General features: G+C 45.4%; 1 protein-coding gene across 3 annotated transcripts in view; it reads right to left on the reverse strand.

Moving 5' to 3' along the window:
- Positions 1-18,058, reverse strand: part of SYN3 (synapsin III) — a 458,022-nt gene that overhangs the window by 307,441 nt on the left and 132,523 nt on the right. For all 3 annotated transcript variants that reach the window (XR_010932585.1, XM_067697868.1, XM_067697869.1), the window contains exon 5: positions 944-1,100. Coding sequence is in view for 2 of the 3 variants with exons in the window: in XM_067697868.1 (XP_067553969.1) it covers positions 944-1,100 (157 nt within the window). In the remaining variant the exon portion in view is untranslated. The remainder of the gene's footprint in view (positions 1-943; positions 1,101-18,058) is intronic.

Consider the following 18,058-nt stretch of genomic DNA (forward strand, 5'->3'; position numbering starts at 1 on the left):
TTTCAAGTAGGGGAGCTGGATAATACAGATGAATGAATAAACATATCATTCTAGGTGGAGATAAGTATTTGGGGAAAAAATAAAGCAGGGTAAGAAATTTGAGAGTATTTGGGGAGTGATGGGGTGATATTTTAGGAAAAGTCTCTCTTACAGGTAACATTTGGATGGAAAGGCATATCAAATGAATGAATATGAAACTAATGAATAAAAGTGGGAGAGGAATCGAGCATTAGGGACTGAAGAGAGATGACTTCAAGTTTGGGTTTCACCCCTCCCTGGCTCCATGACCCTGGGGAGTTCCTTAACAGCCCTAAAGCTGATCTTCCTTTTCTGTAAAATAGAGTAAGGATGCTCACTTCACATGACAGCAATAGCGTGAGCACCAGGCAGCACAGATTTCTAGTATATATTAAGTGCTCAATAAACAGTGCTGACCTTTAAACAAAAATGATGACATGCTCAAATATTAATAAGAGCAGTAGGGTACCCCCTCTCACCACTAATATTATTATAACATAACACTGTATCACAATATGCTATATAATATCATTAGGTAATAACTACAAGAAGGAGTTTGGGATCTAAGTTGTTTATTCAGTTGCTTTAAAAAGACTCCTTTTAGGGCTTCCCTGGTGGCACAGTGGTTGAGAGTCCGCCTGCCGATGCAGGGGACACGGGTTCGTGCCCCAGTCCGGGAAGATCCCGCATACCTTGGAGCGGCTAGACCCATGAGCTATGGCCGCTGAGCCTGCGCATCCGGAGCCTGTGCTCCGCAACGGGAGAGGCCACAACAGTGAGAGGCCCGCATACCGCAAAAAAAAAAAAAAAAAAAAAAGACTCCTTTTATTACTGGGCCTCCATGCTGGGGAATGGGTCCACTTCAGGGCTGGGAGGCCAGCCACGCCTCCCCCTTCATTCCGGGTCAGCCTGGCCCAGCACCTACCACCCAGGGCTTGCTGCAGAAGTTGTAGACGGAGTAGAGGGAGTTGACGGCAGGCAGCCCTCCATACTGGAGGCCGATGACCAGGCTGCGGTAGTCTTCACCCAGGGCCATGCTGTAGGCATGCTGGCGGACAAGGATGAAGTCCGGCTTGAAGGATCTGCCAAGAGAGGGGCCGGCAGCAGTGTTACATACCTTGCATTGATGGAACAATCAGGGCAACAAGCCACAGCCTGCTGGGGATAGCGCCTCAGTTCAGAATGCAGATGGGGTGTGGGAGTATGGATGAGGAAGCTCAGATGCAAACACACAGCAACTGAAAAGTAAAAGGACTGAAAACAATTCATACTTTCTTCTATTCCTTTTTAAGGTTGTTTTCTAAATTTTCTACATTGAACAACTATTTCATTTGCAATTGGAAAAAAATGTATCAAACAATTCAGTGAATATACTGTGATTTTACTAGGCACTACGGTGGATGCACATGTTACTGAGTCGTCACAACTGCCCTGGGATGTGGGTATTGCTGCCATCAACTCCAACTTACAGATGAGCACCCTGAGGCTCAGGAAGATCAGGTCACTTCCGCAAAAAGACACACTGCAGGTAAGTGGCAGGGCCAGGTCTGTGTAGCCTCACAACCCTGGATCTCAACGATGGTGCAACATGGTTTTCTTCTCATGTATCTCCAACGGTGTCTTGTCCCTTTCAAGTAACAACCTCTGGAGAGCAGCAAGAGTACTGATGTGATGGCCAAGAACATGCCAGGCTCTTTGCCAGGTCTCTCTGGAAATAAGATCCTGATTAATGCTCACAAGCAAACCTGGGTAAGGTTGGGACTATTTCTCCACCTTACAGATAAGAACACTGCAGGTCAGAGAAGTTGTGAACTTCCCCAAGTCACAAAGCTTGGAGGCAGGAGAGCCACGTTTGACCTCAGGTCATCTGGCTCCAAGTCCACACGCTCTTCCTTTCATCACACGGCTCCAGGTGGATTCACACGTTGTTTTATTCACACTGCCAAGGATCCACCTGTTTCTGGATTCCTCATTTCTAAGTCACACGAGAAAATCAGACTCACAGTAGGTAGGTGGTTTATACTTAAAATGGTGTGATCCATCTGGCTCATCTAGAGTCAGACACTTAGCTTCAAATAAACTTTAGTTCTTTAAAATAATTCAAATATAAATTAAAATGACTCTCAAAGGGAAAAGACTTGCCCCCAGGGAAGACACTTTTTGAATCACTCTGAGCTTGGGCCTTATGGGGCTTGCCCCCAGGGGCTGGCACCCAGGAGCAGGCGCGTAACAAGGACGTGTTGAAGGAATGAATGATGTACATAAACATCACCTCCTGTTCCCAAAGGAAAGGGCAAGGGTCTCCCCGGCTAAGTTGTAACTCGTCCTGAGGGCGGCCACGTGGACGGTGACATCTGGGTGTGGGTGGCATTTGCTCATGGAAGCAGTCAGTGATGTCACTGTGGTTAGGGTTGGCGTTGGGCTAGAAGCTTGGGACCTGCTATGCCTACAGTCCTGTTACATTCTTAGAGGTGAACCAGTTCCACCAGTGCATTTTACAGATGCGGAAACTGAGCCCTGTCGCCGGGCAGTGGCATGTCCCGGGTCACTCAGCAAAACCATGGCACAGCAGGAGGTCGCACCCACTTCCCTGCTTTCCTTCTGCTCTCTGCCCTCCACTTTACAGTGTCTTACAGCAACAGAGATGGAAGGCGGGATGAAGGGGTGTGTGTGTCTCTCACAGGAATCTGAGGACCAAAGGGAGCACTGACTTGTAAGACAACCATTTTCTACATTTATCTGATTTTTAAAATAATATATGTTCATTGTGGAAAAAGAGAAAAAACACCCTTGGAAAACACAAAGAAGTAAACAAAATTACCTGTAATTCTCAACTCAGAGAAAATTCTAATAACCTTTCTATGTGTTTCCTTATATGTACATTATGATCCACTAACCTATTTTCATATATATAATATGCATTCACACTCATAATTGACTTCCTGTTTTCTGTTAATTATGATTTTGCTATTTTCCACATATCGCAGTATATTTTCCCTACCAAAATATCTTCAAAAATATCATTTCTAATGGCTACCTAATAATAGTGCACCAAATGGATATACCATATTAAGCCAATCATCTATTATTATCAAGTAGCCTCTTTCCAATATTTCACACATGCACATCTTTGCACACAAATCAACCTCTTCATTTAAAACTATTTCCTTAAGATAGAGTCTGTGAAGTGGGATCATTGGGTGAAAGGGTATGAACTTTTTTAAAGGTGCTCAAAAGAGTACCCCTTTTTAAAGGCGCACAGCACCACAGCACCTGACAGCAAGCTCCTCACCGCAGGCTCACCAGCACAGCGGTCTTTAAAAAATACATTTTTCAATTTATAAACCATTTCCCCCAAAAGATACTCTGCACCCCACTGCTGTTTTAGTTCTCATTTTTCTGATTTTAGTGAGATCGAGTACTTTTATTAACCATATGCATTTTCTTTTCTGTAAAAGTTTGCTCACATTCTTCCCCATTAAAAAAGAAATGGGGCCTCCCTGTTTCCTCATTGATGTGAGCTCTGTGTTAGGGAGGCTGCCCTTCATCTGTCACACTCAGTAATGTTTTTACTAGTTGCTTGCCTTCTTTTTTTATGGCTGTGAATCTTAAGAAAATATGGAAACACATTTTCCATTCCCCCGAGTCTTTTCCTTTTGATTTCTCTCTCTGCTTTGATGCTCCGAGGGTCCTCCAGGGCCCCAGTTCCGACAGCACGATGCCCCCTCTTCCTGGCAGTGTAGTTTCCCTCACAGACAATGGTGCTAGCACACTTGGTGCCTCACTAGGGCAACTTCACTCTGCTCCAGGAGGAAATAAAGTCTTGTGCTGGGCAGCCTCCTAGTTTTTCACTGTTTGTGGAGAACTCATAAGAAGAACACAGCCTGGGGGTGGGGGTAGGGGAATCTGGCTATCTAGAAAAAGGAGGTGCCCTTCCCAGACCACCTTCCAAGAAGAGTATCCGATGGCCTGTCTTGGGATACTCTGACCCCAGCCCCAGGTATTATGGTGCTGTCTTTCCAGGCTGTCTAGAGCTCACCTCTAAATCAGATCTTTCTTACTCTTTGAAATAAAGTAGTGGCCACCTCCTATTTGTCTTCCAGGATTTGGGAATCTACCTCAAGCTTCCATATTCCAAGTGCTCTTTTAAAATTATACATCAACTCCATGCTCGAAACCCTCAGAAGTCTTCCCTCTTTCTGATGACAGATCCTCACCTCCTTACCATGGCTACAAGGTCCCTGCCCACCTCTCCATCCTCATTTCTACTTTATCCCCTCCCTCACCTCCACCCAAACCACACTGACAACGGCTCCTCCCTCTAATTCTCAACCTTGACGCTCTTTTCCCAAATTGTTCATGGGTGCCTCATTCTTATCACTCATTGGCTCAAATTCATTTCCTGAAAGACACCTGTCCTGTTCGCTCTATTGAAATTTTCCCCAACCCTCATACTGCCCTATTTTCTTTTCTTCACACCTCTTATGACAATTGTATTTCTCCTGTTTATATGTTAAGTTGTTTATTGTTTGTCTCTCCCCTCTAAAGGTGTCAGCTCAATGAGAACAGGGGACCTGCCCAACTTGGACAAAATAGGCCTTATCAATATTTTTAAATGAACGATCAAGTTAATGAATTCATGTACACATGAAAGAATGAGTGAACACGAAGTGGAAAAAGGAGTGACCTCTTTCCTTGTGGCCCTAGAGAAGAGAATCAGGATTGATGGCCAAAGTAGCCAGGAGATAACATGTGGCCCCTAATGAGAAGAGCCCCACTGTGGCTCTTCTCCAAGGCCCAGTGTTGGTTCCCTGCCCCATGAAATCGCCTCCATTCAGTGGGTTCACCCACCTTGTCCTCACAGGCAAAGGTGGAACAGAGCACGTCCTCTGCACCAGGAGTCATTTTTAGGCTTTTAATTACGTTAATCTTTAATCCTTACAATGACCCTATAGGAGGGAGATTATCAATAGCCTTATTTTTCAAGAAACAAAGGCACCAATAATCCATAAAAATATCGAATCGCTATGTTGTATACCTAAAACTAATATAATATCGTAAGTCAACTATACTTCAAATGAAAATAAATAAAAATAAATAACTAAATAATAAATTTAAAAAAAGAAACTAAGGCACCGAGAGATGAAGCACAACAAAAACAAGGTCCTCATGAGACCTGAGTGCTTCAAAGCTGATGTACATAGCCAGTGTGCTACCAGCACCATCCTTATCACCTCAGATTCACTGTGCCTGGACCCTAAGTCATCAGCCTCCCCCAGTGTGGATCTCCTGACTTCTGTTAAGGCACCTCCCATGCCCCCAGGAACCCAGGATCTGTCACCCTGAAGTCATCTGCGATTCTTCTCTCTGACCCCCTATGTAGGGAGCTGACTTCCCGCTCCAGAAGTGTACAGGGTTTCCTCCTACACTCCCACTCCCCACTCTCACTCTGGTTTTCCCTCCTATTGCCTCATGCCCAGGACGTCTCAGCACACCCTTAGCTCCTAAGCCCTGGTCACAAACCCCTCCTCTTGCTCCTCTGCAGCACAGAATCCAGACTGCTGAGTGCTGAGTGTGACGTGACCCCCCTGCCTCTGTCCCCGGATTCCCAAGCTAAATGCCAACAGGGCCCAAGCAGGTAACATCAGGCTAGGGGAGCGGCCAGTCTTTTCTAGCAGTGTCCTTGGTGGTCTTCTTCTAACACATACTCTGTTTCCAAATTAAACACGGGAATATTCTTCATTTCCACAATGTTCTCTCCAACCTTTTTTAGGAGCAGGCACGTCCCCTACTCTACCTTTCATTTTCCCACTTTTGATAACGACTTGAGCGCTAGAAACATTTTGTCTTTCTGTAGGAGAGCACAGCCTCTATGACAGACGGCAGCTAACGCAAGCCTCTGTGGAGAGCTGGGAGAAGTGGGGACTGGTGAAATGGAAAACAGCCTAAGCTCTAGACGTTACGGCCTCCTAGGGACGAGGTCCCAGGTAGCCCTAATGCCTTTCTAAAGAAGCCCAAATCTGGATATTTATAAGAAATTCTCAGTTACTTAAGTGCTGATGGCTCATTCAAAAATTTCTAAAAATCACCATGCACCAAAAATAAATAAAGCAGGACTGCTATGGGAAAAACTCCAATGAAACTCAAGGCTGCACCTATAGGGGGCAATTGTGACCAACTCCAGCATATGGTGGCCACATGGAAATACTTGGTCCAGTCTTACCAAATCCTCTGATTTTCAAATGTAGCCAGAAACCTGCCTTTTATATGAAATCTTGTTGTGTGAAATCTCTCCTTTTAAAAAAATATGGGACCACATTGTGTGTACAAATCAAAATTATCTGGACGGGGGGATGTGGCCTGAAAGCGGGCAGTGCATGTTCTCCAACTTAGGGGGGGAAGGTCCCTCTCCCGCCTCCACCCTCATCTACATCCCACTCCTGCGCTAATCTTGAAATCCTGCTTCCCTCCTGCCACTCTGATGTTCAAAATCCTCCAGCAGCCTCACTGCCTACAGGCGGGAGTTCATACTTCTTCCCCTGGGGCTCAGTGCTCCCCAGAAAGTGGCCTGGGCCTCCTCTTAGCTCCGACACCTCTGTGCTCCTAGGACGACCTTCCGCCCAGGTCCATGGTCCTGCTGACCCCACGTTCATCTTCCATCCATTCATACTGCACTCTGTCCACACCACTCCCCATGCTTAGGAAACTGCCCTTCAAAAATTCCAACTCAAATCCCACTTCCTCACAATTTCTTCCCATCCTCCATTCCTGTCACCTTCAGGGTGTCTGGCTCATGTGGAAATTCCTCACACAGCATCTCCTGACAGCTCACGAGTTGTGGTCTCCTACTTAACTTTTCACCTGTCCCAGGGTGCCTCCATCTGGGGGGCCGGGTTCTTGCCTTGCCTCTCAAGTCTCCTCTCCACGTTGCCCAGAGACATTTTCGTAGGACACACACCTAAGCGTGTTGCTCTCCTGGTTTTGGAGGCTGCCCACTGTGTACAGATTGAAGCCCAACTGCTATAGCATGACACAGAGAATCCTGAGTCTGGTTTGATTTCAAAAGATCTAATCCTCCAGTTCCACTGTGGTCATCTATGGTCAAATAGATGATATGCATCCTATACTTCAGCCACACAGGACTCCAACTATACCCGGAAGCCACGATCTGTCTCACCTTTTAACTCTATACATACTTGGGAAAATGTAAAGGACAGCAGACTATTCAGAGAGAGCATTGTGGAAATTAAGAATATTCCTATGTATTTAATATGGTAAAAAGTGAGCCCAGGAATGCTCTTGCTCATCTACCTGCACTTACTGGTCTTTCAAGGCTCACTCCTTTTTTTTTTTTTTTGCGGTACGCGGCCTCTCACTGCTGTGGCCCCTCCCGCCGCGGAGCACAGGCTCCGGACACGCAGGCTCAGCGGCCATGGCTCACAGGCCCAGCCGCTCCGCGGCACATGGGACCTTCCCGGACCGGGGCACAAACCTGCGTCCCCTGCATCGGCAGGCGGACTCTCAACCACTGCGCCACCAGGCAAGCCCTCAAAGCTCACTCTTAATCAGTCATTCCCTGTAGAATGGGCTGGTATTACTTACTTCCTGGGATGAAAGTTAACCAACACACACACACACACACTTTGAAAACCGTGAAGGTCTCTGAACAACCAGGGGCTGTTGCATATCTGTGTATACCACGCCCCTGACTGCCTGGCAGGTGTCCAGTACTAGTAGGTGCTCAGGACATGCATGTGGAAATGGAGTGTGCTCTGACTTCCCTTCCCAGGGTCCTGGCCCATGAAAAGTCAGCAGCACTTCAACAACTAGCAGGGACGAAGGACCCCAAGACAGCAAAAGAGCATGAGGAGCGGTGGGCAAAGCATGGCATAGTCTAGTCCCAGTTCTGCCCCTGACTTGCCGTGGGTCTCTGACACTGCTGCTTCTCCTCTCTGGGCCTCAGTTTTCTCACTGGTAAAAGGACAGTTGGGCTAAGTGACCTCCAAGGGCCCTTCCTAGGGTAACTGCTTCCAGTTGCAGCCTTGGAACCAAGGCTTTCATCACCAACCTCTCTATCGTATCTGTCCGAGTTCCCTTGTGACATTCTGTCATGTAGCAGTAGTTTATAAGAATCACGATCACTGACTATTGGGTACTTGCTGAGTGCCAGGCACCCACAAGGGGCTTTTCAAGCCTTATCTTATCGAATCCTCACATAAAGCCCCTGTGAAGTGGGTCCTTGTCTTGTGAGTCCCCTAAAAGAGGTGCCCAAAACAGGCTTCCAAAGCCTATGATTCATGGAGGGAGGGTGTGCTCTTGAGGAAAAGCTATAAGAGAAGCAGGACAGGAAGGTGAAGGGGCTGAGGATGGATGTAGCTGTGGGGAAGCCTTGGCTTGATGTAGCTGTGGGTAAGCCTTGGCTTGATCTATAGAAATTTCTGGAGCATAAATAGTCTCATGGAGTTGTCCCATCTTGAGGAAAGAGAACTGGGCTTTTGTGTCCCCAGTATCAGTCAGTTACCAGCTCCCCTGATGGGAGGGGGAATGGCGGCCAAAGGAGATAGCCTTTTGGCTGTCTCAGGGATGCTGTTACCATAAGCCAAAGGCTCTGGAGAAGGCCAGAGGTATAGCCATTACCACAGCACTCACAGTGCTGGGGATGGCTGCACTGGCTGGCAAAGGGGGTCTGAGCAGAGAACCACAGCATCTATACAACACTATTATTAGCCCATTTGGCAAATGGGAAAAACCGAGACGAGGAGTGGTTAAACATGCTCTCTGGGTCGCAGAACTATAGAGCTCTGTACCATTAAGTACAAATCACATCTCCCATAAGCAGTCCCCACCCCTGTGGAGCAGGACTCATGGGCCTCTGTTTTCCCGGCACCCAGAACAGTTACTGCATCCAAAGGGTGCTGAGGTGTACCTGGAATAGCTGGGTTTGTGAGGTGCAGCTCGCCATGGCTGTGGGGTCTCAGGGTACCATGTGTCTGTGAGGCAGGGAGGTTAGCCCTCACCCCACGCGGGGGCCAGGGGAGCGTCCTGCTCTCTGACAGCTGCCTGGGCTCCAAGCCCTGTCAGCAGCCTGCTCCACGCTGGGGCGGGCCTCCTGCTAGGCTGCCACTGCGGGAAGGGGAACATTATTCATCAGGGAGATAAGGCAGCTGATGAGAGATGGGCCTCAGAGCAGCTGTTCCTCACCAGTGGCTGGAGCGGATGCTAGAGAAGTGGAGGGGAGGGGAAGATGGGGGAAGCCCATTTTGAGATAAAAAATGATGGTACTGCTGGGGGGTGACGGGAGAGCACATTTCCAACTGAGACTGGGTGCTAGTATACACTTATACCCAAGGCCTTTCCCACAAATATCTGTGCCTGACGAACCACACGTGTGCCTCTGTCAGATTAACTATTGAACAAATCAGGGGGTTCTCTCATCAGCTCACTCAGCAAGAAGTATCCACCTGGAGGGGTGCATAGTTCCCAGAAAGACGTCTTCCCCAAGCTTACAGTCCACTGAAATAGACTTGGGGCTAAGGGAGGCTGAGTGCTCCTGGCTGGGCTACAGCCCTAAATCCTCATTTCCTGCCTCCAGGGCACTCGAGCAGCAATGACTTCAGGGGCCCTAAGCCCCCTTCCTGCAGCTCCCCTGGGACTCTCCTCTCAAAGCTAGCCCCTACAGGGTGGAATTCTCCCAACTGAGGAGCAAGTGTGGGTGAGGTTTCTTTATCTTTTTTTGTTTGTTGGTTTATTTTTTGAAAGGAGCCATTAAAAAGGGCCCCAAGGGTTTCCTGGGAGAGAGGAGAGAGTTGGGTGGATCCTCTGCGGTGGGAAACGGGCTCCTGAGGGTCTCCGCTGACGCACCAGGCCACCCCTCCCACCTCCTCCCCTGAGCGGCTGTCACCTTCCTTTCTGACCACGCTGGAGGGTTTCCTCAGAAGTCAGGCTCTCCCCTGTCCCATGTCCTGCAGTGCACCTTCCCACCTTGGCCCCCTGGCTAACTTTTCCTTTTCCTTAGCAGGCAGAACAGGGAGGTGTGCATACAGGGGTCTTTAAGAGCATCTGTGATATTACACTTTTCTTTATAAACTAATCTAAAACAAATGCTGCAGAATGTTGATTTGACAAGCAGGGTCATGAGCACACGAATAACAACAGGTAATGTTTATTAAGCACATGGTGCATGTGAGGAAATTTTGCCTTTTAAAGAGCTTTACCTTAATTAATCCCGACAATTACCTCTAGAGGCAGGTGATTTTTAAAAAAACTTTTAATTTTATATTGGAGTATAGCCGATGAACAATGTTGTGATAGTTTCAGGTGCACAGCAAAGGGACTCAGCCATGCATTTACGTGTACCCGTTCTCCCCCGGACCCCCCTCCCACCCAGGCTGCCACATAACATGGAGCAGAGTTCCCTGTGCTGTACAGTACATCCTTGTTGGTTACCCATTTTACATAGAGCAGTGTGTAAGTTTTTTTTCTAAATAAGACAGAGGCACAGAGACGTTAAGTCACCTCTCCAATGTCCTACTGTGGAGCCAGGGAGCCTGGCCCCTCACCACCTCAGTGTATGGGTGTTTGTTATACTATTCTCTGAACTGCTCCTGTGCTTGAAACAGTTTAGAACTGTTTTCTTTAAAGATCTGAAGTAAGTATGGCAAAATGTTAATATCTGTTAAATTGGTGTGTTCAACTCTGCTTAAAATTATTCCAAACTTTAAAAAATATATACGAATACTTCAAAAGAAAAAAAGCCTCAGTGTTGTTCCTTCTGGAGCCCCCTCCTCACCCCCTCCTCAAAGCTCTCACATTTCTGTGCTACTCTCCATTCTGACTCTTATCACATCACATCCTAGCTGTTGATTTACTTCTCATTTCTCCTTCTAGGCCGTGAACTACACCAGGGATGATGCTGGATTTATATCTGCATTTCCAGGGCCTGGCCTATTGCAAGGAATCTAGATGCTCAATAAAATCATTAAACTAATGAAGCTACTCCGGGGGCTCCCATGGGTGAGGACTGAAGTGCTGATGGAAGAGAGGCTGCAGGGGGTGGAGGGACAACTGTGGGCCCTGCTGTCCCTGCTGGAGACATATGGCAACAATTTTAGGATGATCACCCAGTCAGGGTTTCCAGTATAAATGCTTCCAGCTGCACCTTCCACTGTGCACAGGAACTTCTTAAGACAGGATTTTGGCTGCTTCCAGCTCAGCTCACAGGCCTAATCTGAGAAGTGGAGGGCAGCTTGCAAGGAAGTCATCTGGGTTTTACCCATTGTGTCTCCATCTGTGACCCTTTGCTGGTTTGATGGTTGTCAGGTGAACCCTCTGCAATGTGGCTTTTTTACTCTAGGTTAGGGGTTCTCAATCTTGGCTGCACCCTGAATCACCTGGGGAGCTCTCAAAACTATTCACACCTACTCCTTCCCCTCTTCTCTCATCCCCAGATATTTTGATATGATTGGCCCCAGGCTGGGGATTTTTAGAAGCTCTCCAGGTAACTGTAACAGGACAGCCAAGGCTGAGAATTCCTGTTAGGTGCTCTTTGCTAAAAAGACAGCTGCCACCAGGTGAACTGTGATGACTTCTTCATCAAGAGACATTACTGAGCATCTATTATGTGAAAGGCATTGAGGAAGGAAGGAGTTTGAGATCTCTGGCCCACGGAGCAGCTGTGTCGAGGGGAGGAATTACTTAGCCGGTTTCAGCATGCACAGATCGCACAGCCAGCCTGGGAATGGTAGGGTGCTGGTACCCACTAAGCCCATGTAGGGCATCACTGATTGATCACAGGGTAATTTCCTGCTGAGTCCATAGTGGTGGTCAATAAACACCTGTTGGACAAGAAAGCAAGGTGGGAACTACATATACAATACTTAGGTAGCTTTCCTCAAGGTTCAGCTGGCATGGAATTACTACTTCCCTTGCTGGGTGGGACTTCACATATACTCACACCAGCTAAGGAACACATCAACACGTAAAACTAGGTCTGGCTGAAACTGGGCAACATTTCTAAGAATTTAAGTATACTTCTAACAAATGTCTAACATTGCTGATGCATGGACTACTCTTTGGGGACCACTGGTTAAGGCCCACACTGGCTAAGCACATGTAACTCATTTAATCCTTTCAATAACCCCAGAAGTCAATTAGTAGATTGTTTAGGACATGGACTTTGGCCCAAGCCCTGGTTCTACCATTTAACAGCTGTATGATCCTGGAATACTAGTTAAAACTCCTGTGCCTCAGTTTGCCCATCTATAAAAAAAGAGGATAGGGCTCCCCTGGTGGCGCAGTGGTTGAGAGTCCGCCTGCCAATGCAGGGGACACGGGTTCATGCCCCGGTCCGGGAAGATCCCACATGTCGCGGAGCGGCTGGGCCTGTGAGCCATGGCCGCTGAGCCTGCGTGTCCGGAGCCCGTGCTCCGCAACTGGAGAGGCCACAACAGTGAGAGGCCCGCGTACCGCAAAACAAAAAGAAAAAAAAAAAAAAAAGAGGATAACAGTGACATGCACCTCATAGTGCTATGAGGACTGAATCTCTGCCAATCCAGATAAAGAGTTGAGGTCAGTGTCTGGCACACAGCAAGCCCAGATAAATGTATGCTAGCTAAATATTGATGCTGGTAGAGTTTATTTGTGAGACATGCCAGAGTTTCCGTGTATATATATATTTTTAAATTTCTTTAGGGACTTCCCTGGTGGTGCAGTGGTTAAGAATCCGCCTGCCAATGCAGGGGATGCAGGTTCGAGCCCTGGTCCGGGAAGATCCCACATGCGGCAAAGCAACTAAGCCCGTGCGCAACAACTACTGAGCCTGCGCTCTAGAGCCCACGAGCCGCAACTACTGAAGCCCACGCCTCTAGAACCCGTGCTCTGCAACGAGAAGCCACTGCAATGAGAAGCCCAAGCACCGCAATGAAGAGTAGCCCCCACTCGCCACAACTAGAGAAAGCCTGCACGCCGTAGCAAAGACCCAACGCAGCCAAAAATAAATTAACTAAAAAAAATTTCTTTAATATCTTGAAAATAGATCATCTCATGTATATGAGACTATACACAGCAGCCCTGCTGCAAACCCACCCAAACCTTGATGCTTTTGCCCTAATACACTGATCTTGTGAGCCATTTCCACGTTGCTGGTCCACCACCACAGCACATAGCTTCTTATAGCCCCACCATCCCTTACTGTCCTCAGTGGGGCTATCTATAGTGAAAGTTCTGTTTAGGGTCTTGCATCTAATTACCAAGTTCCTTTCCTGTACCACAACAGTCCTGGCAATGAACTTCAGATGTTTCTCCATGACCACATACTTCAAAGTCTTCTGTATACTGTTCTGACTCATGTTCTTCTACTTAGCATATCTTGAAAATCACTTCATATCAGTACAAATGGAGATGCTTCTTTATTTTTAATTGTGTCTCATTATATGGCTCTACCCTAATTTACCCAGCCAATTCCCCACAGATCGACAGTTTTTTTCTGATCTTCAACTATTCACAAGCATTTCTAAGAATGAAACTAATCTTAGCATTCACACAACGTATAACATCAATTGCCTGCCAATTGATGAATGGCAATTTTGAATGTATTGTAGTACATACAATTGCTTGTAAGAATTTTATGCACCATGGAATTGGGTGCAAAAAATGTATTTGACAGTATCTGCTTATACCTTCTGTATGCAAGATGGTTTTGGCTGCAAATAACAGTGATGACTAAAGCAATAAAGAAAATGTATTACATTACTGAGATGGGTGGTCACAGGGGTGAATGAATCAGAGGCTCAGTATCACCCTTAAGGACTTAAATGCTTTGTGTCCTTCTCACTCCTATTCTCAGGGATAGACTTTTGTCCTCACACTGTCCCTCACATCATCAGTGACTCATCCCAACTCCCAAGTTCCCACTCTCATACCTTTCAGAAAAAGCCCCTTCCTTCTTAAAAAAGCAGCTTGGTAGATTTTCCAGAATCCCCTGGAAGGTACCTCTCAGGCCTCACTGGTCAGAACTGCATCTCAGGCTCTTTCCTAAACACACCTCTCTCAGTGGGAACAGAGTGATCACAACTAGCTGAAACAAACCAAGATTCATCCCCTGGCACTAGAAGGGGTCTATGTTTCCTTGAAGTATATGGCCAACATCTGGATAAACTCAGGATTTAGGAGGCAAGAAAGAAGGCAAGCAACCAACAGTATATGGCACACCTTCTGCAGCCTTCATCTTCAGACCATACATTGTTCTTTTAAAGAACTGGCTCATAGGATTATGTGTTTTAAGAGAAGAACATTGTTAAGCGTATTTACAATGACACATATGGATAAATTTTAAAATGCAATTTTAACTCTTAAAATCTGCTACAAGGCTTTAACAAGGTCTGGCAGACCTAGTGGTACAAAGAACTCTTGACTTGAAATCAAAAAACACAAGATTGAGACTCTCTGCCACTTCTGCGAGACCTGGGGAATATTTCCTCAGCTTCCCAGGCCGCTGTTTTCTTCTTTGTGAAAGTGGCAGCAAAGGAAGACAGAATGCACTTGCAGTTAGACCTGGCTTAGAATCCTAGCTCCACCAGCTGTGTGGGTATGGGCAAGTTTTGGACCCCAGTTTTCCTCATAGGTAAATGGTGATAAAAATGTGAAATTCAGAGTATAGTTTTTAAAATACTTCAAAAAATATTTAAAGATATACTTCCTAGAAGTATGATTTACACAAAATAAAATGTACCTATTTAAAATAAAATGTACAGTTTGATGAGCTCTGACAAATGTATAAACCCATATAACCATCACACAGGTCAAAATATATACCTCTATCACCCTCCAAAGTTGCCTTGTGCCCCTCCTACAGTCAACTCCCTGACCCATTCCCTTGACCCTAGGCAACCACTGATCTTTCAGTGACTATACATTACTTTGCCTGTCCTAGAATTTCATATAAATGTAATTATAATGTATGTAGTCTTTTGTACCTAGCTTCTTTTGCTCAACACAGTGTCTTTGAGATTCATCTGTGTTGTGGAGGATGGACTAGGAAGTAACCCACCTGACCCCGACCAACCTCCCGGTGTTCATGCCCTTATATAATCCCCTCCCCTGAGTGTGGGCAGGACCCGGGACTTGTTTCTAGAATATGGCAAAGGTAATGTGATGTCACTCTCATGATCATGTTACAAGTCTCTATCTTGCCAGCAGACGCGCTCTCTTTCTCCCTTGTTTGTTTTGAAGAAGCAAGCTGCCATGCTGTGAGAAGAACTATGGAAAGGTCCAGGTGACAAGAAACTTTGGGAAGCCTCCAGGAGCTGAGGGTGGCCTCTGACTGATAACTAGTAAGAAACCAGGGCCCTCAGTCTTACAGACACAAGGAAATGAATTCTGCCTACAACTTGCATGAACTTGGAAGTGGTTCCATTGTCAGTTAAGCCTCCAGATAAGAACCAAGCCCTGGCTGACATCTTGATTGCAGTCTTGCAGAATATCTGGCTAAGCTGTGCCCAGACTTCTGACTGACAGAAACTGTGAGGTAACAAATACGTGTTATGTTATGTCAATAAGTTTGTGGTGGTTTCTTACTCAGCATAGATAAGTAATGCATATCTCTCAGTAGTTTATTCCTTTTTATCACTGAGAAGCATTCCATTATGTGGATATACCACATTTTGTTTATCCACTCAACAGTTGATGGACATTTGGGTTGTCTCCAGTTTGGGGCTATTACGAATACAACTGCTATGAAAATTTGTACAAGTCATTCAGTAGACATGTTTTATTTCTCTTGAGAAAAAATGTAGTAGGAGAATAGCTGGATTAAATGGTACATATATATTAATATTTAACTTTGTAAGAATCAGCCAAACTATTTCCCAAAGAGGTAGTACCATTTCACCCTCCCACTGGCAGTGTTTGAGAGTTCCTGTTGCTCCATATCCTTGCCAACAGTTTGCACTGTCAGTCTTTTTACTTTGACATCTCATATGGTTTTTATCTGCATTTTCCTAATGATTAATGATGTCTGGCATTATTTCATGTGCTTATTGGCCATTTTTTGTATCCTTCTTTTGTCAAGTGCCTGTTTAAATCTTAAGATATTGCCATCTCATAGGGTTGTTTTAAGAAAACAATACATATATAACATGACTGGTATTTAATAGACACAAAATAAAAGAGAGTTATTATTATTTATATTATTTTTAAGAGAGGGAGTTCTGTGATTCTATAAAGATCCCACAGAATATACTTTAAATAATATACCCTGAATCCTTCTCCTGAAGAAGGGGAGGAGGAGAAAGAGAGAGAGGTTAAATAACAGAGAAGATGGAGCAGGAATGCAAGAGCCCTCAGGATTTGAGCTGGAAGACTTCAGGGGCAGGAGGTATTGCCTGGTTTAGGGATGATCAGGAGTTTTTCCTTAGAGATACTGAGGTTGAAAGGAAAGCTGGCATCCAGGTGACTTCACTGCAGAGCTTTAAACTAGGGAAAGTGCTAAAGGCCTCGCTCGCCCAGACCTGCCATCCAAAAGGGTGCCAAATACCTCTATTTAAAGCAGCAGAGATTTCAAGCATTTTGTTGCCATCTGAAGTCTATTAGTTCCTGTGTTAGCCCTGCAGTCACTGGGTGGGGGCTGGAGGACAGAGCTAAGCTTGTGCAAGGGGACACTGTAGGAAACTTGGAACAACTCTCTCTCAGAGATGCTAAAATTAGCACATCTCCCTCCTCATGGCTCCTCCTGCCTCACCTCTACTTACTCACCTTTGCCCCAAGATCCATTCCCTGGATCTAAACACCCTTGCTTCAGGGGGCCTTGAAAGCTTGGTTTTCTAAAGGCTCTGAAGAAGGGTAAGGGCAGGAACTGTGTCCAACAAGCTTCTCAGGGCCAAATCCCTCCCCCCACCAAAGGAAAAACAAAGTTTTATAGGGATTTTTCTGTTAATTAATATGACATGTGCTTACTTAGGTAAAGAAAATATCAAACAGCACAGCAACATATAAAGAACACGGTAAAAGAATGCAGTAGTCCCAAAGTTCAGAGACAATGTTTATATTCCAACAATTTCCTCACATATTTTCAATATGTAAATACACATATACATACATTTCTAAATAAAATGGAAATTATACATCTATGCCATCCCATAATCCTTTTTCAATTACTATTTCAAGGGATCTCTGCATGCCTAAATGTAAACATATAGACCTTTTTATTGATTGTATATTATCTTGGTGCCTATTTAGATTTTTAAAAATTATTACATTCAGTCCTGGGAAGAATGGCTCTATAACTATATCTTTTTGGACTTTTAAACTTTTTCCTTACCGAAAACCTTTAGTAGAGAATGTACAGGGTCAAAGGCTATAAACATTTAAAATTATACTGTCCTCTAGAAAACTCGTGTTAACTTTCACTTTTATCAATAGCTTATTGGAAGGCCAGTTTCCTCTACCCTTCACAAACGTGAAGTCAATCTTTTTAACCTTTTTGATTCTGAAAAAAATATTTCCTGGTTTCCCTCATGTTTTCTTTGATAGTTATTGAAATTTAGCATCTTTTCACTTAATGTTCACAGGCCATTTCTTATTATATTTAGTGAATTATATTTCTATCTATGCTTATTTTTATGTTGGGGTATTCATCTTTATTGATTTATAAGAACTATTTACATATGGGGGGAGTAATCCTTTGCCATAGTAGTTTCAGTATTTTCTCCAAATTTTTCACGTCTCTGAGTAGGCTTTTTTCCTCCCAAGGGAGCTGTGGTGGCAGCCAGGAAGTGTTCTAACTCTCTTGGCTCTTACTGTTCCACTGGTGTGAGATGTATCAAAGCTTCTTTGTGCTTCCTGGGGTGGAAGGAAGCTAACACAACTTGAAATCCACCCTCTTGCTAGTGTGTGTGTCTTCTTGTCCTGTGCAGGGTGTCTTCTCCTGCTTCTGGACCTGAACTCGAGCTGGAATTTACACCATCAGCTCTCCTGCTTCTCAAGCCTTTGGATCGGGTTGGAACTCTACTGTCAGCTTTCCTGGGTCTCCAGCTTGATGACTGCA

This window comes from Pseudorca crassidens, chromosome 11 (assembly GCF_039906515.1).
Source record: "Pseudorca crassidens isolate mPseCra1 chromosome 11, mPseCra1.hap1, whole genome shotgun sequence".
Lineage (NCBI taxonomy): Eukaryota > Metazoa > Chordata > Mammalia > Artiodactyla > Delphinidae > Pseudorca > Pseudorca crassidens.